Source organism: Mauremys mutica, chromosome 1 (assembly GCF_020497125.1).
Source record: "Mauremys mutica isolate MM-2020 ecotype Southern chromosome 1, ASM2049712v1, whole genome shotgun sequence".
NCBI lineage: Eukaryota > Metazoa > Chordata > Testudines > Geoemydidae > Mauremys > Mauremys mutica.
In genome coordinates this window covers 113,118,703-113,144,716 of record NC_059072.1, presented here as the reverse complement: position 1 = coordinate 113,144,716, position 26,014 = coordinate 113,118,703, and the positions used below count along the sequence as shown (strand labels likewise).

At 43.0% G+C, this 26,014-nt stretch overlaps 1 protein-coding gene across 1 annotated transcript in view; it reads right to left on the bottom strand.

Annotated features, from left to right (window-relative positions):
* CACNA1C (calcium voltage-gated channel subunit alpha1 C) overlaps positions 1-26,014 on the bottom strand; it is a 636,517-nt gene that overhangs the window by 200,652 nt on the left and 409,851 nt on the right. Inside the window, exons 6-7 of the mRNA XM_044991489.1 lie at positions 21,157-21,318; positions 16,000-16,187 (exon numbers count right to left, since the gene is read on the bottom strand). Of these exons, the coding sequence (XP_044847424.1) occupies positions 16,000-16,187; positions 21,157-21,318 (350 nt within the window). The remainder of the gene's footprint in view (positions 1-15,999; positions 16,188-21,156; positions 21,319-26,014) is intronic.

Genomic DNA, 26,014 nt, shown 5'->3' with positions numbered 1-26,014 from the left:
GTTGACACAAATCATACTTCGATAGTAACGCCTGGAAATTGGCTAATCAGAATTGCAGGCTAGTGGATATCAATACCAATTTTTGTTTTACAAGGAAGTCCACATGTTTGGCCTCTTTATCCAAGGGAGTGGACTTTGGGTGCTGTTGTTTGCTCCTTTCATTGGACACCTGAACCACTGAAGTGTTTGGGGGAGGATGAATAAATAAAACCCCTGTTCCCCTGGCTGAGACACAGTGCCTGCTTTCTGCCCTCTTAGGAGCAGATGCCTGTGTTGCTGAGGTATGCCACATGATCTTGGCAGGCTCTAGGATGGCCTCATTATTGGGGAGCACCACTCTACTAGCTTCTGAACTCTGTAACATGTCCATAAATCTGTGAGGTCCTCAATTTCCTCCAGAGGAATCTGGAGCTCATCCACAACTCTCCTCACCAAACCTTGAAACTGTTTATGGTCATCTGGAGGAGACAGCAAGTCTGGGTCAACCATTTCATTGGGCGATTCTGATAATATTCCTGTTGGGACTCATGGTACTGGTGTATCTGGTTCTGCCTCTTCCTCTTCCATGGGCTCCGGAGGGAGCTCAGGCTGATCCCGGGAGGTGGAAGAAAGAGATGGCATGATTCTTAATGAGACCGTACTGATTCTGGATATTGCACATATGGATCCCACGGTTCCTAGTATGGTCAGTGAGAGGGATCCAAAATAGGTTGAGAAGGTTCCCAAGGCTAAGGGACCAGCAGTCCTGGGTGTGGGGATGCCCCATCTCATGAGGTTGTGGCAGGGTCCAGGAAATTCTGGACCCTCTCTCTGGGTTTTCATTTTTTGGGGAGATGAGATTGGTCCTTTCTTCATGCCAGATTCTCCCAAAGAGGAAATGTGGGCAACTGTGGTGCCCTCAGTACTGTCAATGTTGGGATGCCACAATTAATAGACGTAATAGGGGATCAACATCTCTCATACTGTTTGTGGACCGATGGCGTTAGAATTTCCCCGGTAAGGATCAGGTCCAATAGAAGGAATGATTCTGGGTCCGGAAAGATGAAGATATCCTCCAGAGGGTGTATCTGTCAGTCATCTTTGGGGATGAAGAGTCTTCTTCCTGTGAACTTGTGAGCTGGTGTAGAAATGCTCTTGTGTTTTCTTCTGTGCCCGTGTCAGTACTTGCTCTTGGGACCCTTTGTTGGTACCTGTGGTTGTCGTGGCCTTGGCTTATAAGGCCTGGTCTACACTAGGGGGGGTTCGATCTAAGGTACGCAACTTCAGCTACGCGAATAGCATAGCTGAAGTCGAAGTACCTTAGTTTGAATTACTTACCCGTCCTCGCGGTGCGGGATCAACGTCCGCGGCTCCCCCGTCGACTCCGCCACCGCCGTTCGCGGTGGTGGAGTTCCGGAGTCGACGAGAGCGCGTTCGGAGTTCGATATATCGCGTCTAGAGGAGACGCAATATATCGAACTCCGAGAAATCGATTGCTACCCACTGATATGGCGGGTAGTGAAGACGTACCCTTACCCTTTGGAGTCTGTAGGTTGGTACTGTGACCCATATGGACTCTAGCGCCTGCTGGGACCAGGTGCAAAGAATCACCCGACTTAGAAGGTGCGGGGAAGCAGCCATCTTCTTAAAGATGTTTCTGAAAGTGGATTTCTCTGTAGGCTTTTGAGAAGGCTTTGCATGGTAAGGTGCGGAAGAGGAGTCCGTAGCTCTGCCTTTGCTCGCCCCTGTATCTGAGGTAGTATTGCTGGGTGGCACACTCCTTGATGCCTCTGCCCAATGTACAAGGGGGTCTACCAACCCTAGATTGGACTGGAAACTCACAGCCTGCTCCATGAGATGTTTGCTAAATCTGAAGAGCCAGACACACTCTCTAAGCCTACTCAACAGGATCTATAAGCTCCTGGCTTCTCCTTCATGATTCTTTTCCTGATGACCTACTCTGCTGTTATTGTTTATTCCATGCTTACAGGGTTTCTGGTGCTGTATAAAGAGACATTAAAAAGATTTGGGGCTGGTGGAGTATAATCAGCCAAACATGAACTCCCAGTGTGATGCTGTGGCCAAAAGGGCTAATGCGATCCCTGGATGCATAACAGGGAATCCTGAGTAGGAGTAAAGAGGTTATTTTACCTCCATATTTGGCACTGGTGCAATCACTGTTGGCATACTGTGTTGTCAGTAGCTACCAGTGTGGTGCTCTGCTCTTGTTTGATGATGATAACAGCTGGCTGTGTGTGTGTTCCCTCTGTGTGCTGCCCCGAGTCTGCGCAGATAGCTGACACGGCAAACCCCAAGAGAACTCCCAAAGACCATAGACTCTAGTAAGGTACGAAGGAACCTGAACCAGGTTTATTGTCAAACGAAGCACAGTAATAGTTTCCCGTAGACTCTACAAGACATACTACGAATTTGTGCCCCCTGGCAATGGACTGGCTCAGTCAGTGGCGGGACTTTCCACTGCCCCATAGGCCAGACAAAGATGCGCACTCTGGGACCTACTTTTATACAGTTACAGGACAGATTACTCATCCCTACTGATGTATTGAAGTACAGCCCCTTGGCTCATTAGGGTGCTGTCTCCTCCTTCGATCATGTTGTTTTAAACAGATAGATCTATCCATCATGCTGTTCTTTTGACCCTATCTTTAAGATGCACCTGCCTGTTTCTTGTTATGTCTGTGGAGTGTCCTAATGTCATCTTGACACAAGTTCCCCTTATTAGCACTTACGTGTGGATGCACCTGCTTCCAGCAACCCTCTTCTCACCAACTTCTGTGAGTGGGGCCTGCTTCTGGCTCACAACCCAGCTTTTGCTTAGCAATGCCTGGAAGTACTTTGGTTCAGGATTCAGGCCTCAGACTGGGCCTCTGACACAAGAGTTTATGTTTCAGGGTCTCATCTTACTATATACTGTCCAGTTCTGGTGGCCACAGTTCAAGAAGGATATTGAAAAAAATGGAGTGTTCAGAGAAGAGCCACACGAATGATTAAAGGATTAGAAAACATGCCTTGTAGTGATCAACTTAAAGAGCTCCATCTCTTTAGTTTAACAAAGAGAAGGTTAAGGGGTGACTTGATTATAATCTGTAAGTACCTTCATGGGGGGAAAATATTTAACAATGGGCTCTTCAATCTATCAGACAAAGGCATAACACGATCCAATGGCTGGAGGTTGAAGCTAGACAAGTTCAGACTGGAAATAAGGCATACATTATTAATGGTGGGAGTAAGTAATCATTGGAACAGTTTACCAAGGGTTGTGGTCATTCTCCATCACTGATCATTTTAAAATCAAGATCAGATGTTTGTTAAAAGATACGCTCTAGGAATTATTTTGGAGAAGTTCTAGGGTCTGTGTTATACAGGAGGTCAGACTACATGGTCACTTCTGGTCTTGGAATCTATGAATCACTGCATTTGCTGGGTTCTGCTGGGGAAGAAATGGAAGATCCTGCACTTAGTGGAGAGAGGAGATTATCCAGTATAGGCACCTCTGATGGTTGTCGCTGACCAGGAGGGATTAGAGGGCAGGAGATGCAGTTCCTGAAGTCTGGAATGCTGGACATAATCTGAGTCCTGTATTGGGAGGAGGGCTGCCCCAGAGGGGGGATCCCCAAAATCTAACTAAGTAACTAATACTTAACTAACAAAATTTTATATTACAATGTTTAGAGATTCAGAGGCAGAACAGCAGCTCCGTGGACATTAGAGGTTCTGTCTCAGACCATGTGGTAGTAGCAAGGAACTGGAGAGGTGGATGGCCTGCACCTCCTTATGCCCTCAGTCTGAAATGTGAGAAGAAGAGCACAGGTGTGGACCAATGGACAGTACTAGCAAAATCTTTCATTCTGAGACCATGGTGCATATGCATACCCACAGTGGAATACACATAGGGACCAGCACTCAAAGAAGAACCTTGCTATTCCATTTCTGTGCCCTGATTCTTGTCTCATTTACACCCATGTAACTGAAAGGAAATTCAGGCTGTTGGACTCTCAACTCCGCTCTGTCAAGATCAGGTCTCAATCCAGACAAATGTCACACTTTACTATTCCCATCCTCCCTATTACAGATTGCTAATTATGCCAAGATGTTTGCGTGCAGTGATTTTGTCATCTGCATATAGGCCTCTAGTGACCTCCAAAATTATTTTGACTTGTATGACTTAATCAAGATTTGAATCCAGGTCTCCAGAGGCAAAAGACCTAATGCGTTAACCTGCTGGGTCACCTTGCTCCTAAGTGAGTGTGTGTTAAAAACATGTAAAGATCTCTGAAAAAAAGATGCCCATAAGGCCCAAAGAGTATTTACCCTGGGAGCTGATAGTTCTTTCATTACAGACACCACAGCACTTCCATCACTCTCTGCTGCTTAAAAACCTTTTCATCTTTTAAAGGCTTTGGAAATTCACTCTGCAAAGATAAAGTGCTGATTTCAAGCATGAAAATATTCCTTAGGATAGCAGGCCTCCAAACCTACAGATTTTATTTCATTTCACAATTCAGGGCTTTCCCTTCATGCCTTTATTTATTTTGTGTTTACATTTACATGGCTGATCATCCAGAAAGGGATTTGCTGCCCATTTCACTTTACTGCTGTTTTTTATCCTCTTCTATTTGTCTCAGTGCTTTTTCTATACAGGCTGACACAAGATACTACCATAGGTATATCAGAACAGCGCTGATTGCAGCATGCACACAAATAACCAAGTATATGCTGTTCATTGATTTCCATAGTCGATTAAGCCCTTAAAAATAAAGATAATGAGAAGCAGTAATATAAGCTGTAGATAAGCACTCACCACTAAATGGAGGCAAGACAGTCAACTTTTCTAATTTACATCTGATCAATATATCCCAGTTTCCTTTCAGAGCAAATTTTCAAGCCATGATATTCCCAGCAAATGAATTGACTTCAGCCTTTCCATTTTAGACGATGAAGTCATATTCACATTTCATAAACACCGACCACCTTCTATTGACGAAATTATTCTCAGAGTTCACAAATATAACATAAAATATCTAGACTTGTACTGATGAAAGCTAACTCACACCTCATAATATACAGGTACTAAACATTTCACTGATTATCATACTAACTCCTCATTAACATAATACAACTGTTAGACTTTTACCGAGGAAACCATAATCAGAGCTCTTGAATGCAATGCAACTGCTACAACATTTCCAACAAAGCCACACTTAAACTTGTGATTGCAACCTCTAAAGACAAGGCTGAATCTTCTGATTTGCTTGTGTGCATTATTAGCAACAAAAGGTATTAAAACACCCATCTGAAAGGAAAATCTCTGCAGTAAATGAAAGTCTGATTTCTATTATGGCCCTAATGGAAGAATCATTCACGTTATGAGTAAAAGAACAATAGCTCTCAAAAGTTAGCCTCACCAGGATGTCGTTTTTTCATAATAACTTCTCACTCTGTTGGGTCTTGAACTCCAATGGCACCTCATTCCCTTTCTCATTTCCAGTCTCCTCCTGTCTTTATATCAAGCCTGTCGGTGGTTCCCCATTACCAGTGGTTCAGTCACCCCAAAGTGTGCAGCTTTCTGCCACTCACTCATAAGAGATTACTGAGGATTTGATCCTCAAATTCTCCTGCAGGTACAACTCCCACTTAAATCAATGGATTTTGCCTCTGAGAAATGCAGGAGCCAATCCTAAGGGACCAACTCAGTCTTCAGTGGATGAGTGGCGTTCCAATTGAACTCAATGAGACTGTCATACATGTAACTGAGACCAGAATTGGGCTCTAAGTCTTGAAAGCAACTCATGAAAACAAAATTAGACTGGAAACAAATCAAATAATTATATCATCTATTTCTAGAGCTTCAATTTCTGGGCACATCTGACAAACAATGTCTCTACCTCATAGTCATTATACTGTTACTTCCCTGGGCTGGTGGATGGAACAAAGACATTTCCAAAAGTGACCATGACTTTGGGGGCCTCAATTTTTGAATGCTCAACTTGACTCACCTTAACAAGGCCTGCTTTTTCAAAAAATATTGAGTATCTGTCTTCTGGAAATCTGGCCAATCTAAGAGGTCTCAAGTTGGGAACCCACAAATTGTTGCACCCAAAATCTCTTGCAACTTTTTAAATATTTGTCCCAACAGGTAAGCTCTCAATTTTCCAGCTTTGGGAAGAAGATGAGGGTCAGGAAGGTCTCTCTGGTAGAGAAAGCCATCATTAGGAGAGAGTCTGAGGAAGAGCGAAGGAAGAAAGAGGGATAGAGGGCAAGAGAAAAACAGGGCTATTAAAGAAATCCTTCACAAGCAGGAGCATTGGGCAGAGGCACTCTATTAACACCAACCCATAAATATCCAAGAAAGAAGCTTATCCTAAACAGAGAGCCTCTCTACATATACAGGAGGGGTGCCCATAGTGAGGCTTGAGGGTCACATGAAACCTGCAGTCTTAGAGTGCACCCTCTTTGTATGGAGGCCAAGTTTTTGCTGTGGGAGTAAAACAACAAGCCATTCCTATTAATCGCTCAAGGAAGACAGAAGTAGAAGCAACTGTTATGGTTGCATATGCATTTGTTTGTGAAAAACAGATTTATGGCATGGGCCATACATTTTAGGCTTGGCCATTAGTCTTCTGGCAAGTCAATGTTGTGGCCCCTCAGTACCACAACATGTGGACACCCCACTGTACGGCATTGTTACAGTGGATGAAAGTGGAATAACTTTTGTGATCAGTGAGACCGTTTGCTTCTGCTCTCAAGTTTATTTTTATTTTTTTGTTATTTTTCGCCACCGTGCCAAATCCTGCTAATGTGATCATAAAAAATAAACAATAAAAATCCAGCACTTTTTGGAAAAAATAAATGCTGTGGAAACAGAGACAGGTGTATTCTGAGAATCAGATCATTCCCTTGTGCGGAAAGCCTTACTAATTCAAGCCTGAGCGCTGTAAGAATAAAGGGTTAGAAAGCACAACACAGCTGGTGAAAATTGGGGGTTGCAGTTCTGCATTTAACATTTTCCACTTTATGGCAATATCCCTGTACTCCTCACCACATCTTCCTCATCGGGCTTCATCAGGCTGTGGAGGGATGAGAAAAGCTCACAAAGCATGTCAAGGCTGTCAGCAAAGTAAATTATATCTATTGCTTGGTTTCTTCTCCAATTTGATTTCCTGACAGGAGTTTCCAGGGTGACTGTGAGCTCTGGTTTCAAGCTCATTTACTGAATCATCTCAGAAGTATGATTTCATAGATTCCTAGGCACTGACGCTGGAAGGGGCCTGTCAAGACAGCACATCTGACCTGCTGCATCTAGTGCATGATACCCTGTGTTATTCCCTGGGATGGGTCATCTAACCCACATTTGAACATTTCCACTGATTCAAACTCATTGTGCTGTCTTGGTGGCTGTTCCATTGTATTACTGCTCTTAGAGTATTTTCTCATTCTGTGTAAGGATTGAGCCAACCTATGAAGTTTGGTCCTCTTAAATTTGAGGGGGATGAAATCCTGCATTCCAGTTCAGGTCTCTCTTAGATGGATGGGCTGAAACCCTGGATCTGATCTTGCTTAAAGTCCAGGAGGGTTCAGATCGAGTGTTCTAGCTCATGTCCATCTCTAATTATATCCAAGCTAAACCTGCCCTTCTTTACTTTACAACTATTACTTTATAGTCAGAGCCTCAGTGCAAACTGCCCTTGCAAGTACTGGAATGTCATGTTTTCAGAGATTTTGGCCAAGAATTCGGAAGTGTTGCATGAATTATGTGAAACAAAACAAATCCCTCCTCACTGAGGTAGCCTGAATGGCTCTTTTAAAAAGTGGTTATTCTGCTTGATCCTAGAATTCAAGCTGCAAGGACCGGACTGCATGCAGATCATCCCAGGGCCTGATTCTCCATTACTCTGCACCATAAGTAGTTATTTCCACCACTGCAAAGTGGGTGCAATCATTCTGATTTGGTAGCATTTCACACCCACTCTGCACTCACTTTGCACTAGCGGAAATGATACCTCAAAGTGCAGCATAATGGAGAAACGGGCTTCCAGAATTAAGAGTATGTCTCTACTACAGAGACTATGTCAGTATAGCCCCATAGTTTAGAGGCAGCCTACAGTGACAGCCTACAGTGTAGGAATACCTGACTGAAGATCCGATGAAGTGGGCTGTAGCCCATAAAAGCTTATGCTCAAATAAATTTGTTAGTCTCTAAGGTGCCACAAGTACTCCTATTCTTTTTGCGGATACAGACTAACATAGCTGCTACTCTGAAACCCGACTGAAGATAGGAAGCCCTCTTCCATCGACTTAGCTATGCCTACACTGGGGTTTTGTTGGCATAGCTACGTTGGTCAGGGACGTGTTTTTTTTCACACCGGTGGCCGACATTGATGTAACTTTTCAGTGCAAACCAGGCCTAAAGCTGCACACAGCAGTCTACATGCAGTGTGTCCCATAGCTCAAGCTGCAAGGGGCATACTGCATACAAAGTTTAACACCCATTCTAGGTATTAGCCTTACTCTATAGCATATTAACTGATAAGTGATACCTCCCCTAAAGGAGAGCAACAAAACTGCTAAAAATAATTAAAATTAAGCTCTGTTAAGAGAACTGGATCTGTTCAGTCTGGAGAAAGATTTGGGGGGAGCCGTGATAAATGTCTACAAATACTTAAATGGGATGTTAAAAAGTAGACAGGGATTAATTATTCCCATTATCAAAGAGAGTACAAGAAATAAAGAGCTACAGCAGAGATTTTCTTTAGAATAGAGAAGGGGAGCAATCTGTAACTTTTAGATCTGGTCTTCCTCTGAATGTTCCTAAAATTCAATGGTGTTCTGAATGGGATTTGGTCAGACTTGTCCCTACTTTAAAATGTCATAAGAGCAATTTAGGCAATGGAATGAGCTGCCAAGACTAGACACTCATCTGTTCAGAGGGGATATAGGAATGATAAGGCCAATCTTGTCCTGATAAACAGGAAATAGTATGACCACTCCCAATTCCTTCCAACTCAATTCTATGACTCAGTGGCTGGGATACTTCGGGTGTCCAGAATGTTAGTACCTCTGAGATTCAAACCTCCATAGTTCATAGAGAGAAGTTCTACAATGTAAACCAAAAAATGAACCACCTCCATCTGGCTCAGCCAATGTAGGAGATGTACTACAGTAAGCTGGAGCTAAGCTAGAAATCACTCTGGTCCTGATTCAGCAGTCTGTCCCCATTCAACAAAGCACCTGATCACATGCTTAATTCGGGCATGGCTTCAGCCTGATTGGCTTCAATGGGACTTAAAATTAAACATGTGCTTAAGTCCTTTGCTAAATAGTTATGGACTTCAGCAGATAAGTACATTTTTTGCTCAATTGGGGCCTCTTTGCATATGTTACGCTTAGTAATAATAATAAATAGTAGGGTGACTAATTTCTCCATATGTCCCTGAATACGGTACACCTGGTAAAATTACTCGTATTCAAGCGAGTTCAATAGCAATCAGAACTATGCAGTACAAACATTCAAATTAACATCAAGTTGACTGAGTCCCTGTTAAAAAGAAATACTGTGTAGTTGGATTCTTTTTATTTACTTTCTTATCTTTAAGGCTTTAGGGTTCACAAGGGGAGAGGTGACACACACACACACACACACACACAAACTCCCGTACACCTCTCTCACACAGGGCCGCTCTCCGCCCTCCATGACATAACCCAGCCACATCCTGTCCCCTGGCTACAGCATGGGCAGGAAGGGGTTAAGCCCTAAGGATGCATTGTGCATCAGAGCCCAGGGAACCTGACTGCAGGGGCTTCAGCCCCGTGCTCCCTGGGGGCAGGACCTAGGGAGAGGGGCAGGTGAAGAAGGTGCTAAGCCCCCCGCCTGGGGTGCTGTTGTGGAGCCTGCAGGTTCAAGGCATGAACAGGCTGGAAATCGCTCTCCCTGCCCCACTCCAGAGCTTAGCTGAAGGGCAGAGAGGCTTCCCCATGCCAGTGCTGTGTGGGGCTTTGGCACATGCAGGGCTCGGCTCCTCCTGGCCAATGCTCCGGGCGGGAGGGTCTTGGGCTTTCCCGGGGGACAATGGAGGAAGGAAGGAGCCCGCAGGCCAGGCTGTTAGTGAGCTGGACACTCCAACCAGGGGCTGGTTCTCCACACAGCTCTGGGAGCGGGATGCGCCCTGCCGGGGGGTGGGATATGGAGGAGCAGGGGGAGGCGAAGGGGCAAAGCCGGAAGAGGATAGTGAGAGGGGAAGCACATAATGGGCCGATGGGTGGGCAGCAGAGGCAACACATAACCGGCCCTCACCTGGTGCCTACCCACACTCACCAGCCACTGCAGCTCACAGCACACAGCCAGTGCCAGCTGGAAACGGGATGTGGGGGAGGGCCCTGCGGGCTGAGAGCTGGCACGCAGCAGGGGCTGAGCTGACGGACCAGCTGGGGGAGCGGCCAGCCCTGCCACCAGCCTTGCACACCCACACCCATTGTCGGCCACTGGCCCCCCCCACTCACCGCTGGTGAGCGGGAGGCTGGCGAGCAGAGATCTGGCCAGCAACAGGACCCTCCAGTACTGATGGGGTGAGGGTGGGTGGGAGAGAGAGAGACAGAAAATATGGGACAATGTGCCTGTTTTTAAGAAAAAGTCGGGACACCTGCAAGAGGGCTTAAATATGGGACTGTCCCTTTAAAAACGGCCTGATTCTGGTCACCCTAACTTGAGTTAACCTCACAGTCAGTGTCTATCCTGAATGGTGTTGAGTATTCACCACCACTGTTGAAGTCAGAGGGAGCTGTGGGTGCTCAGTGCTTCTCTGGATTTGTATTATGAACTATTTATTTGCAATATTTAAACTACCAATTTCCTATGTCGTCTTATTTGTAATCACAAGGCCCCTTCAGTATCTCCCTTCCTAGGACAACTTTACCAAGTTCAGAAAGTTAAAAGCAGACTCCACATGGAATGCTGTTTTCTAACACAGGGCCTCAGCAATTCTACTTTTAAAGATAGGGGACTGTTACTATTTCTTAGGGCTTTAAAGGTTATTTAAGGAGCCAGTGGGATTTTTGCTGGACATTGCCACCCAAGTGACAGCACTGGGCTCGCATTTTCAATGCATGGAGGATGCAGAAGGCATTTGGGGCTTACTGGCCACAGTTCTGCTCAGATTTACAGCCTGCGCAACCTCACTGTCTTGCATGCAGAATTTGGACCATAGTAAATTAATAAAATAAATAATAATAATAATAACAACAACAATAATAATAGCAAATAAAGTAATGTTAAACTATATAAAGAAGGGCATCATTTTTTCTAAAAATTCAAAGGAAGCCAACCTATTTGCACACACTATCCACTGGGTGAGAGAGGAGCTTAGAAAGCTTATTGATTTTATTGACATTACTTTAAAAACATTTTATGGAATGAAAGTTTTACTGATTTGAACGCCTCTGACACTTTTCATGGGCAGGCAGGTATGGGCAGGGAAACAATCTTGTGAGATGGAAGGGATAGGCTTCAGTAAAGATGAGAAAAACAGCACGTGTGAGAAAGGATGCAGGAGAGAATGAGGTTAAAATCTGCAATAACGCCTAAGTGTCTTTGAAGTCTAAGTTTCATGAAAAGCCAATTGGACTTAAGCTCCTAGGTCACTAGTGAAAATTTTACCCTGATTGAATAGGAGATTCGCAAATAACTGCACTCTGGTACCAGGGTGGTGTTGGATCTGTCAAAAGACTCTAGACAGACAGACTTCAGAAGTTTTCCTAAGTGGCTCGCTGTTCTTTCAGCACCTGATTCTGAGAGGTGTTTGAGCACCCTCAACTCCCATTGACTTTAATAAGAATTGTGTGTGCTCAGCACCTCTCAGAATCTGTCCTTAGTGGAGGGGAAGGGGGAAGCAGAACTGAATATTACAAGGCACTTAGCAATGTTCAGCCAAGGAAATTGCTCAATTGACTGAATATTTCCAACTAACTAATTCTGCTCAACTGTCTTGATCTACTGAGCTTTAGGACAGATGCTTTCATTTTCAGACTTGAAGGGAGAGAAAAGCAAATTGCTTACCTGTAATTCCTGTCCTCAGAAGATAGTTATTACAATAGATCCCATCCCCAAATACACTCTTGTGGGTCCAGGTCTTGTGCATGTGACTGAATGTGGAGCATTGAGAGATTAGGCCAGGATTTTAAAAAGTGGGCGGTGAAGTCCTGATACTATTGAAGTCAATGGAAATTTTGCCATTGACTTCAATAGAGCCAGGATTTCACTCTGGGTACCTAAATTGGCATGATTTTCAAAGTGCCAAATACCCAGCAGCTTTCTCTAAATTTGGCTGCTCAGCACTTTTGAAAGTCAGGTCAATTATTCAGGTGTCTAAATAATGGCCTAAAATTCTGACTTTTTTTAACCACTGCTGAGGCATAAGCCCTAGAAATTGTCTGCACTTTCCTTGACATACAAGTTAAAATAAAAAACAAAACACATTTCTCTCCATCGTTCTCCGGAGAAAGTGCATGAGAGGGAACCTATTATACTGGAAAAACACCAATCTCTCTTTAAAATTGGAGCTATATTTCCAATTAAATCAAATTTTGATTCCCAACCCCCAAATTTGACACAGGGGCTCTTTTAAATAGCCTTAGTGCCATGTGTCACCTACTTGACCGCAGAGTAGCCACCAACAGGCTAACTCTAAGCAGGGGAAGAATAGTCTTGTGGTTAACGCAGAGACCTGGGAGCTGAGAGATTTGGGTTATGATCCAGGCTCTACTACAGACCCAGCAGCTCATAGAATTGGTTCCCAAAACCTACCCATATCCTATGCCACTTTGTAAAATACTTCACCCATTCCAGAGGGTTGGAAATTTTGGAACCCTGTTAACTCTTTACTATTCAGAATGTTAAGTCTCTATGTTGCTGTAGGTATCTTAAAGCCAGTATACCTTTGCTCTTCGGTTCTGTATATTCTACTGCATAAACCCGTGCATGTTGTTTAAGACAACTGCTGACACAGTTGAAATGTCAATGTTTATAGGGTTTCAACATGCCAACTATTATAGCTATAACACTTGTCATAGATGTGTACCATAGTCACCCTTAAAAGTTAGCATTTGCTAAACAAATAGCCCTCTTCTAAGTAGAGCGAAATAACCATGGCATCTCAGATACTACTGTATGGCAACTGACAAACACAGACTTCTTAATGGTGGCCAATGTATCTATATAACATGACAAAGTCAAAGGATGGTGTGGCTACAAGGGCATAGTTAAGATTCTTTGGATCACCTTAACCCTAAATGTCCATCATTTCTGGTGTTTTTTCTAAAGTGTAACCTGAACTTTGCATTACCTGGCTTTCAGAAGCTGATGGTGTGGGTTTTTTTTAGTTACAGAGATTTTCCCCTTTTGTTATTGATACTATATTTACAACCTTAATTCCAGCTTGTGAGAGAGCAGAGAAACGGCCATCCGGCACAGAAGGGGTTAAAGAAAACCTTTGGCTTCAGCTAGCTCAGCTCCACTATACCTGTGGCCCATGCCAGACCTGAAGTGGGGAGGAGGGAAGAAAAGAAGGGAGCCAGGCTCAGCTGGGGGCTGACTGGCGAGGAAGCAGGAGCTCTCTGCCTGCCTGAAGGGACAGATCAGGCAGCTGCTTGAGGCAAGTAAGGCTCCCTGCCAAGGGGAGGCTGCAAATAAGCCCCAGTGCTCGGGGCAACTGGACTAGTGGGGCCATGCCCAAAATTGAAGAGACTGGTAGGAAGTAGCCCAGGGAAGTGGGGCTTAACTCCCTGCTGGAATGAGAGACCCCATCAGCCCTGTTTAGGGGTTGATCTATACAGGGCCCCGGGATGAGACCCAGTAGAGAGGGAGGGTCTGGGTCCCTCTACTACGGCCTCGGGCCTTACAGACTGAAAGACCAGTGATCTAGCCACTAGGCTGCCCGGCCACAGAAGACCTTATCATCGAGCTTAATTAAGATTTTTTGTCTGTGAATAATTTAGAACTGAGAACAAGAACAACATTTTTTTCCCTTCCAAAGCAAGTGTTCTATATATCCACACCCTGATGACTAAGAGCTCCAGAGTTGTCCTGAAAAACTAATACCCAACAATTTGTTATAATTTGAGGCCTTGATATACTATACTGTATGAAAGGAAAAAATAACTTCAGAAAGTAGCTCAAACCAAACCAAAACCCAACAGCCAAAAGCTAGGTTGCTGTAGGGAATCCATGAAAAATGAAGCAATCTGTAGCAGTCACGGTAGAAGAGCATTTATCGGTGGCTATATGCTTTTGGCTCCTAATAGCAGGTGAATAAGAACTGATGACTGCATCCTGAGTGTTTCATACCCTGTCATGTGAATGATGCAGGGACCCAAGAGTGCAGAGACTCGGGGATGGTCTATTGTAAAACCTACCATTAGAGAAAATAATGATAATTTGGGAGATTCATTTCATATGAATAAACAGTGTACAATACCACAAGTGCATCACTATTTATTATTGATTGTCTTGTTCACCTTGCTTTGGATTCTCTCAAGTGAATGGCCTGTGAGTCTCCCTCAAATACACAGAGATACAGCTCTCAGATACTACAGTGATGGATACTATTGAAATATGACAGACAGATATACTCTTTGTATCAAATACCGAGAAATTTTGCCTGGTTTCTTTTCTGGTTTTAGTTTTTTCGTCACTGTTTTTGTTAATGTATATTCTTGATTCAAGTAAATCTAATTTTCATTTTGCAAGACCCAGATTGCTCTCAAATATTTTCATCTCTGTCTCTTATCTTAGTCACCAGGAGGGAACTGGCATTACAAAGTGAATTTACATTTAAAAGGGTAAAAAGACCATCATTATCTGTGTGAGTCCCATCCGTGTGCAATGGACTCTAAATCTTCAAAGAGAAATATTTTAAACTCTAACCCAGTGGCAGTAGTTTCAGGATCAAGTTTAAAGGGATATGGGGGGTGTTGATTAACAGCACAAGCTTGCCCCAATCCAGATCTTTTCCCCATTTTCCTTAGAATATCTTGGTCAATTCTACCGTGCACTGAGCCTCAGGTTCTATCTATATTGAAATTCCTATCATACTGGGGGAACCAGATGTAATGTGGAAGTCTCTAAACATAGTTATAATCCAGACTCTAAAGTAGTCAGGATTAAATCATGTTTTAAGCATGTTCCTGGACCACGCTGCAACCCTGCAGAAGTCCAAGACAGTAGCATAGTTCAGAAGCCCAGGTAGGTCCAGTTTACAATGAAAGATCAATCCTTATTTTAACTCTTGTCGGACTACCATGCTGTTACCGGGTCCCCAAACATAACAGGTATTACAGCATGGGACCTAAAAAACCTGAAGGAAGCTGAATGCAAGTCTCCAAGTTAGGAGAAGGATGAGGATGACAAGTTAATTTTAAGGGTAACATCAAGATTAAACATAGAATTTAGGTCATGATTAAGATAAATATGCAGGTCATTATCTAGATCAATATCAGAATTAGGATCAGGATAAGAATTAGGGTCAGGATGAGGTTCATAATTAGGATTAGAGTGTGGATCTAGAAGGATTTTCTGAACTTCCTTATGAAATCCATGGGGCTCTTCATTCTAGTGCCTTTGTTAACAGAACATGATTATCTTTGCGCATTATAAATATTGCTGCATTAGTCATTTGGATTTGTGTGAGATGGTTCACACATCGGGAGGGTCACTCAATGACACCCAGCTGAACAAAGGTACATTGCAGATTCTCAAACAAAATGCCATCTGCCATCTCTTAACATTTTAATATAATAGAAAGTTCACATTTAAATTAAAAAAAATATGACAGCTAACAGCTTCCATGTCATCCCATTGACACATTAAATTAATTAAAGCCATTTATTATTAACCCTCCCATTACCACACATAACCAGTGAGCAAAATAGAGATCAAGTCAGAGCCCCATATTCTCAGCATGGCAGGACAGGACTATTGGTCCCAGGAATGGGTCATTTTCGGATACGTACCCAGTACAGTACATCTGTCCAGCCCTCCATAGTGATGCACTGAAACACAGTTAACATGGCAAAGGCAAAGTTGTCGAAATTGGTAATGCCATGCTTGGGCCCCTCCCATCCTGGTTTGCACTCAGTGCCATTCTGGCACTGCCGTCCATGCGCTGATAGAGGGGCACAAGGAGAGGGGTCCTCTTCCGCTGGTGTATCATAAATGATGGGAAAACAAAAATGAGAGAATTATTAAGTACTGCATGAGTCACTGGAAAGGCAAAAGAAGGATACTTGCTTTTTAGACCAGACTTTTGCCGTGCATTTGACACATTATTTGAAGACACCACCAAAAATTGTATTGGTTTTAACCAGGTGCCAGTGCATTTTTTGGTTTGGCTTTTTTATTTTGCAGAGGATAGACAAGCTACCAATTATGACCATCAAAATTGTCATTTACATTTTTCAATACACATCCTTCCACAAACAAGAATCAGTGCACTCATACATAAGGAGACGTTAGGTTACGTCTATTGCATTTCTTGGTGTGCGCACTGCAACTGTGATTTTCCATTTCCATATTCACGGGCAGTCTGGGTTAACTTAAGGTCACTTATGCCCCCTAGCACTGAACTGACTGAAGCTCTCTTCCTGTGGAGCACCTTACCTCTAAAGGAGCCAAACTTCAGGCTTCAGTGCTATGGAGCTGCCAAGGGACGCTGGACTAATGTTAAACTGCTGTGATGCATTTCTGGAGCTTAGAAGCTTTGTGGAATGTTACCCACAGGTCCTGTGGTGCTCAGAAGCTCTGCAGGACCGTAACTTCTGATAAACCACCTGCCTATTCTATATAGGTTTGGGGTTTCTCCCAATTTGTAAAATTAAGGATCCAAGCCACATGTCTGTTCCAACTCTCTGGTGCATTAAAAAAAGCCCATGAAAAACATTTTAATACATACAAATAAACACAAATACTAATATTGGGATCCTAGTAATATGTAATGAGAGTGATTGATCAGTAAGAGCACAGTCCTGCTGTCCTTATTCAGGCAAAGCTACCACTGAAAGTAGTGGGAGCTTTGCCTGGATGAGGACCGCAAGATAAAGCCCTATATTTAAAATAGATATGTGAGGGTTTATTTTGTTTGTTTCTATCTATTTTGTTTGTTCCTACTATCTATCTCATGAGACAGCTTGTTCTTGTGAGATTTCCAAAAGTTCTGGTAGTGTTTACACCAAAGTACATCAGGAGTAGCAAGATCAGAATCAGGTGCCTCTTCAGTAGTTACCATAGAGAAAGATAATATATATATATTAACAGAGTGTAAAAATCCATGGCAGGTCATTGCAGTTCTAGTACATTTTTCAGCAATTGAAATTTGCTGATCTTATAAGAAGGTAGAAACTAGAGAACTCCTGTGGCAATTTCCCTCTGTATGATAATTCCTTGCTATATGCTCGTGACTGAGACAGAGTCATTAGTACCCAGCATCTCACAGTGATCACTGGTGCTCAGGTCAAATAAATCAAATGATAAACAGCAGATGTGTGAGTGACAATCTACTGGATTTTCTTAGGAGGCATTTCCTGATGGATTTCGTGTGCAGGATTCCTCCCATTAATTCATTTTTACTTTCAGAGTAGCTGCCTTTCTAACCACAGACACATCCTGAGAGAGAAAAAGGAAGGGCTGATCATAGATTAGAAACTCCTCTGCCATGATAGTAGTTATTAAAGTTTACAGTATTGTATATTTGGGGACTGAAGTCGTTATAGAATAGGTGAGTTGTTCAACTCTATGTTTCTGACTCAAATACAACTCAGTCTGTTGGTGAGAAAGTCATTACTGTCTTATTGCTTTTGTCCATGGGAAATGAACTGGAGGTCTCAGCCCAGCTGCAAATGGCAAACATTCATATGAAATAGCACCACCACGCTCAGCAGGAATTGACAACTCTGCCGGAAGTCTCAACAGAAAGGCCAATGACTGGATGGGCTGTGGAGACTGAGCTAAACTCTCACCCTTATAGCTGGTTTCTCCATATCAAAGTTGAGTCCTGTTTATGGGGCTGAGTAAAAGGAGTTTCCATTTTTGATCCCCATATCGTACGTGTTTTGTGAAGAGAGAGAGAACTCCTATTTCTAGTGCTGGCACTCTGGCACCTTTCAACAGTGCTAAATTCATTTAAATGTTCTAATTCAGTTAAAGTTACATTATGTTGGGAAAGCCTCACTTTGAAAATATTTGTATGTAGGCTGCTGTTCCTTCCCTCTCACTTGTGTATCTGTGCAGAGAGTGCCTTTAATATTGCTGCTTGGTCACACCCTTGTAACTTGGTCCTCTGGAGGCAATCAGCCTGCTCTCTCTCTGTCCTCCACAAGCAGAATGCCTCCAGCAATTGCTGTTGGTGCAGTGCTCCTCCACGCACACTCTAACACGACAAAGCCAGTGAAGCCCATAAAGATGCCCTAACAAGCATAGCTTCTGCTTCCTTCACTCACAGGTCCACAAGGACTCTGAAGGATGAGGACTTAGAGAAGAGATGAGGCTTAAAGAGAATGACTGAGGAAACAACCCAATTCTGGTGATGAATCAACTGGGAAAACAGAGAAGGAGGAAGGAACTGGCTCGCATAAGGAAAATACAACGGGATGGTTCTGTTCAGTCATTCCTTTGTCTGCATTTGTTCTCCTTTGGCTGTATTTCTAATTACATTGTATGTTGATGGACAAATATCCCTCTGTGGAACTGTTTAAAGGCATCTGCAGCTTTTTCTGATACAGTAAACAGAAAAAATGTGCAAACTGCCTTAAATACCAAGGGCCACATGTTCTCATGTTTTGGGACAGAAATAGAGCTTGGCAAAATTTTTGGCCTGCAAGTTTTTTCCAGTAAAAAATGCAGATTTGGCAATACTGAAACTTTTCATAAATTTAGTCAGAATGCTTTGGTAAAAAAAAAAACCCTAAAAAAAATTCTGAAAAAAATCAACATATTTCCCATCAACATTCCTGAAATGAGATGCTTCAATTAAGTGACTTGCTGTTTTGAAATTTCCTTTAGTTTAATTTTAATTTTTATTAAAAGCTCAAAATCAAAATGAAGCTTTTGGTTGACCTTTTTTTTTTTTTTTAAACTTTTTGATTTGTAAAAGTTTTTTGAAAAAAATTGGTTTTGGTTTGACCTAAAACTAATTTTAAAAATAATGTAAGTGTGCCTCCAAACCAAAAAATCCATTGTTTTCACAGCCATAGGCAGAAGCCCACAGACACATCTGCAGAATGGGCGCTTCACACTTCCCTAATGCAGCCTCACAGGCATGGCCTACATTGGGAAAATGCATCGTGGCAGAAAACATGTTCACTAAAACATTTTAACTATAAGGTTGTTAACTATTTTGCCCTGTGTGGACAAAGACAGTCATGTTTAAAAATGTGTTAGTTGGTGATGGTTGGCTCTAGATCCTTCTAAACCTGGAAAATCCCATTAAAACAATTGCAAAAATCAGAGTGTAGGAAGATCAAGCTTCCGCTTAGCTCAGCAGTGAGGGGTGCTATATAAATGTGTAAATTAGACAAATACTGTAGCAGACTGTTCTTTTTGGCTCTAAAACTGTCTATAGGGCCACTCACACCAGCATCACACAAACACACACACACATCAATCATGAAATTCCCAAAACAGCAAGAAGGAAATTGTGAAACTGGCTAAACCCAGCGCAGCATCTTGGAGCAAAACCCTAGAGTTTTTGCTTTCTTCTAGCTGGTAAATCAGCAACACCCAAGTACCTCCCTGCACTATGAGGGCCAAATTCATCATTGCGCTATACCTTGTATTGTCATATATATACACCAGTGCACAGATACTGCCAGCTGGATGTTCAAACACTACCAGATCATAATAGTAGCATTTGACACCCTCTCCATAATGAAAACTGGTAATTTATTCGTATCCTTTGTTAACTGGTGAAAAGATAGAAAACAAAGGGTAGGAATAAATGGTCAGTTTTCAGAATGGAGAGAGGTAAATAGTGGTTTCCCCCTGTGGTCTGTACTGGGACCAGTCCTATTAAACATATTCATAAATGATCTGTAAAAAGGGGTAAACAGTGAGGTGGCAAAATTTGCAGATGTTACAAAACTACTCAAGATAGTTAAGTCCCAAGCAGACTGCGAAGAGCTACAAAAGGATCTCAAGAAAACTGGGTGACTGGGCAACAAAATGGCAGATGAAATTCAATGTTGATAAATGTAAAGAAATGCACAATGGAAAACCTAATCCCAACTATATATATAAAATGATGGAGTCTAAATTAGCTGTTACCATTTAAGAAAGAGATCTTGGAGTCACTGTGGATAGTTCTCTGAAAACATCCACTCAATGTGCAGCAGCAGTCAAAAAAGTGAACAGAATGTTGGAAATCATTAAAAAAGCGATAGATAATAGGATAAATCCATGGCATGCCCACATCTCGAATACTGCATGCAGATGTGATCACCCCATCTCAAAAAAGTCATATTGGAATTGGAAAAGGTTCAGAAAAGGGCAAAAAAATGATTAGGGGTATGGAACGGCTGCCATATGAGGAGAGATGGGACTTTTCAGCTTGGAAAAGAGATGCCTAAGGGGGGATATGATAGAGGTCTATAAAATCATGACTGGTGTGGAGAAAGTGTTATTTACTTCTTCTCATAACACAAGAACTAGGGGGTCACCAAATGAAATCAAGAGGCAGCAGGTTTAAAACAAACAAAAGGAAGTATTTCTTCACACAACGCACAGTCAACCTGTGGAACTCTTTGCCAGATGATGATGTGAAGGCCAAGACTATAACAGGGTTCAAAAAAGAAGTAGATAAATTCACGGAGGATAGTTCTGTCAATAGCTATTAGCCAGGAGCGGCAGGAATGGTGTCCCTAGCCTCTGCTTGCCAGAAGCTGGGAATGGGCGAGAAGGGATTGATCGCTTGATGATTACCCCTTCTGTTCATTCCCTCTGGGGCACCTGGCACTGGCCACTGTCGGAATACAGGATACTGGGGTAGATGGACCGTTGGTCTGACCCGTATGGCTGTGCTTAAGTTCTTATGTTTTTTGCACTGAGGTAAATGTTACACAAGGTGCAGGGCAACAGTGAATCGAGCCTCCAACCCCCGTCCCATGTAACACATCTCTTACCTAGTAATCCACCTTGCAGGAAGTAGCAGGTCTTGTGCATCTTCCCCATGAATAGCTCCAGTCCAATGATGGCATAGATAATTATGACAAACAGCACCAGCAGAGCAATGTGCAGCAAGGGGACCATAGCCTTGATAATGGAATTTAAAACCACCTGGAGACCTGAAGAGAGGGAAGAAGGCAACACTATCAATAAGAGAACAAGCCAAAGCTAATACAGCCATCGAAGACTGTAAACTGCAGACAAATGCTTCATTTTTATTGGGCATATAAAACCAATCCCCCTCCCCCAGCATTTGATAAACTGATAATAGTGACTTACATTTATACATCATCTTTCATCCAGAGGGAGCCCAGAGTATTCTACAAACTTACCACAGCAAACCTGACTTACAAAGTAAACTACTGAAGGGATCGCTTCACCTACCACTGAATGCTACCACCTCTGGGATGGAACACAGCAGCTGTTTCTGCAGACTCCCAAAAATCAATTATAAGATGTTTCTCGGGGGATATATGTGAGAGAAAAGGGATAAAAAGAACAGGAGAAACAAATCCAGAACTCAGCCAGAAGAAGAGCAGCAGTGGGTAACACCAGTGAGCCAGATGCCTGGAACTGGCAGAGCAGTTCTTGGAGTGTGGAGAAGGAAGGTAGCATCAAGGCTCCTTTCTGCTCCCCAATTCTTGGTCTGACTGGGGGCCAAACCAATCTTTGGCACAACTTAAAGCAATCTAAGGGCCACCCTAGATTACGTTGACTAGAATGATCCTCTAAAGACTGCTCTGCTGGCTGAAGATTGCCCTGCACTTCATCTTTGCCCCGTCTTTTCAGCCTGACAAGGAATGCTCTCTACTCCTTTGGGTGAGACAGAACTTGGTGCTGGTTTTATGTCACCTGGGTCTTCCCTCTGCAACAGGAAAATACCCAGATGCTCTGTCAGGGTAACTCTATGTCCTCTTTGCCAACAGAGATGAAAGGTGAGAACATTTTTTTTACAGAGGGAAGAAGACTGATACTGTGCTTAAGGCATAGGTCTGGGCATAGGTGCTGACTCCGTGGGTGCTCCAGGAAAAAAATTAGTGGGTGCTTAGCACCCACTGGCAGCCAAGCTCTCCCTCTTCTCCCAGCGCCTCCTGCCCGCCGGTGGCTTTGCTGATCAAGTCCTCCCCCTCCCTCTCAGCGCCTCTTGTCGACCTCTGGAAAGGGGTGGAAAGAGGCAGGGAAGAGGTGGGCAGGCACTGGAAAAGGCAGAGCGGGGCTGGGAAGAGGCGGGACAGGGGTGGGGGTTTGGGTGAGCGGGGCCTGGGGCCGAGTGGGGGTTAAGTATTTCCTGGGACAATTGGAAGCCAGCGCCTGTGGGTCTGGGAATCAAGAAATCTGGGTTCAGGGTTCTGGCTCTGTCATAGAGTGTGACGGTGGGAAGTCACTTATGGGCTGATTTGCAGAGGGTGCTGAGCATCCATAACTCCATTTGAAATTGATGGGACCTGAAGGTTCTCAGCACCTTGGACTTCTCTGTGCCTCAGTTCCCCCACTTTTAAAACACAAATAACAATATCTACATCACAGGAATGCTGTAAGGTTACTGGAAATTCACTAATGTTTACAAAGTTAAAAATCCTCATTTGGATGGTGAAAATACTATAAATAGCACAACGTTATTATGCTATTAATGTTGGGAGTGCGGAGAGAGTTCCCAATGGAAATCTTAAGTATCTACTATCCTTCAGCTAAGAAACAGACAGTTCACAATTATAAGCTCCTTAGGGTTTGCAATAGCTGTTAGCCTTGAATTAACCCATTCACGTCTCCTACAAATTCTGTCATCTTATCAAAGAAGTTGATATTAGCTGTGATTTCTGAAACATGTGATTCGAGTTGCAAATGTCTGCTGTACACCTACCAAGTTGCAATAACCATTAACTTTTCAAATCTATTGTCTGAGGTCTAGGCATTTTAGTTTTTACTACTGTTTTAACAACTAATTTAAATACATTCTAATGATAATACATTTCTTAATAAGCATTTTCACACTTATATGCAAACCACTTGTCACTGACAGAGCAGACTGAGCCTTCTAATTTGCTCACCTGATCGTCCCAGCACCCAGTAAGAATGACCAGAGAAGATGTCAATAGTCAGGCTAATTGGATCATAGAATCATAGAATCAAAGACTTTAAAGTCAGAAGAGACCATTATTGATCATCTAGTCTGACCTCCTTCACAACGCAGGTCACAGAATCTCACCCATCCACTCCTGTAACAAACCTATGTCTGAGCCATTGAAGCCCTCAAATCATGGTTTAAAGACCTCAAAGTGCAGAGAATCTTCCAGCAAGTGACCCGTGCCCCATGCTGCAGAGGAAGGCGAAAACCCCCCAGGGCCTTTGCCAATCTGCCCTGGAGGAAAATTCCTTCCTGACCCCAAATATGGCGATCAGCTAAACCCTCAGCATGTGGGCAAGACTCACCAGCCAGACACCCAGTTCATACACTTGCAGTAACCTGAGTCACCTGTCAATATCACTATACTGATACCATTTTCAGAGAGCACTTCTTGTGTGGTTATAGTCACTTGGTTTACAGTTTTATGATTCACACCCCCTCCTAAGGTGTACTGTATTCAGCATGGAATACCCTGCTTCTCAGATAGTAATCCGTCAATGAAATACAATATTGATGTTATCAGATGTTCACCTCACACTAGAGAAGGATGTCCTGCCAGCTCAGCTGTGGCATTCCCACTGCAGATTAGCTATGGATGGGTAGCCATGCTCAGGAGGAAAACATGGCTATGGCCACCTAGAAGATCAGTTATTTTCTGAGCCAGTCAGAGATGATTTTCCTTTCTCTGATTGCTCATTTTGTTCACCCTACTAGTCTGAATTACCTGCACATACAGAAAATTAACTGTAGTCCATGTCAGAAAATGGTGCTAATTTATTCCAGACAAAAATTCCATCCCAAATGTTTTTAGGAGTCTCACAGTAAAATAAAAACCATTTTCCCACTCCACAATCGCTACATGGGAAATGGCAGACAAGAGGTCTGAACCAAACCCTGAATTTGTCTAATTCCAACAACTTTATGAAACATCAGATTTGGATCCAAAATTTGTGGGTTTATAATATCCTACAAGTAAGCAAAGGAAGTTCTTAATTGTCAATGACTTTAGAGGCCTCACCAATCCTAAATGTAGTCAAGACTTGAAGGTCAAGTATTCTAAGACCCTAGTTTCATATTATTAGTCATTAATTATTATTTTTATTAATTTATTTAACATTCACATGAGGATTTCCCCAAAGCATTTGAGAGGGTATTAAAGATAACCATGATGATACATAAAAAGTGCTGTCTTTTTAAACATATAAAAAGCCACTCCATTAAAGTGCTCAGGTGTACTGCAGATATACACGGTAGACAATGTCAGTTCAAACCATTGCATTCTTTGTTAAAGTGGTGGTTGTAAAAAATCAAAAGCTTTCACCAGAAACAGGAGATGGTAAAGGAGTTCAGACAGCCTGGGAGAACTGGTACCACCAAGAGTTTTATATCGGCGTCTACTAGGTTAATTAGAAAAAGCTTCTCTACGATAATAAACCAACTTTGAAGAAAAGAAGAGAAAAGCTATTGAATAATGTTATCATGAATTAATACAGGTGCTTTGCAGTATTCCATTAGGACAAACTGTTTTCAAATCCAAATGATTCCATTAATTAGCAAATTGTACACACATTACTGTTAAAGTATTCACAGAGGTTCTAAAAGTTGAAAACTGCTAACAACGTAGCAACTTTAGAGGTGTCAGCTCAAAAAAAAATTGCCAAAAGCTACTTGCAGGAGAAAAAAAAATCACACACAACATTTATCACTATGTGTCCAGCATTGCTGACAAGTTATTATCACAGTATTATTTTTCTGACTTCTGCAGCCCTGCAACACAAACAGATCTCTTTGACTCACAAGGGGTGTCTGAGGACCCAGTTGTGGAGTAGCAGAGGAAAGAGAGAGGGACAGCAGAGAAAGAAGAATGGGAGTAGTCGAGGGATGACAGCGGAAACAACAGTACAAAGAGATTGTCTTTAAAAAAAAAAAGCGCCATCGAAATGGTCTCAATCAAAAAGCGGCAAACCCTGAGCTCTGTGCCGGCCCTGAATAGGAGGGCTGGCCACTGGTTAGATGAGTCTGTGCATCAGGGGAAATTGGGGCAAAGTTTCCACCCCAGGCCAGAGTCTATGACAGCCAGAGGCTAGAGGAGCCCCTGCAAACCCCTGGAAGAGAAGAGGATGGGAGAAATCACATCTAAAGTGTTCCTCTGCCCCAAGCTCCACCTGTTCCCAGTCTCCCCATGCTGCCATGCATAGAGCTCACCCAAACTGGGGACTCACAACGTGCAGGGGAATGAACCCACTCCACCACTCTGTGTCCCATCCAGTCCCCACTCTCCTGTACAGCAAACCATTTGAGTTACACAGTTTCCCCCTGCAGGCATGGAGAAGGTGCCAGGATATTCCACTAACAGAGAAAATGGGTAGTATTTACTCATAAATACATTCTAAAATTAAACTGGAATGGTTTGTTATCTGGCAAGACCAAACTCCAGATTCTGGATTTAAAAAAGATGATACCATCAACTGTCCCACTACAGCAGAGTGGAGAACTGCATCTTTACACTCCTAGGTGCTGGAACTAGGGATGCTGGAGGTGCTGCCACGCCCTCTGGCTTGAAGTAGCAATAACAACCCAAACACATGGTTCCTGCCCTCAGCACCCCCACTATAAAAACTGTTCCAGCACCACTGCTTACGTGGCTTTAGAGAGATTAGTGATGCCATTCACTAATGCAAGAGAAACAG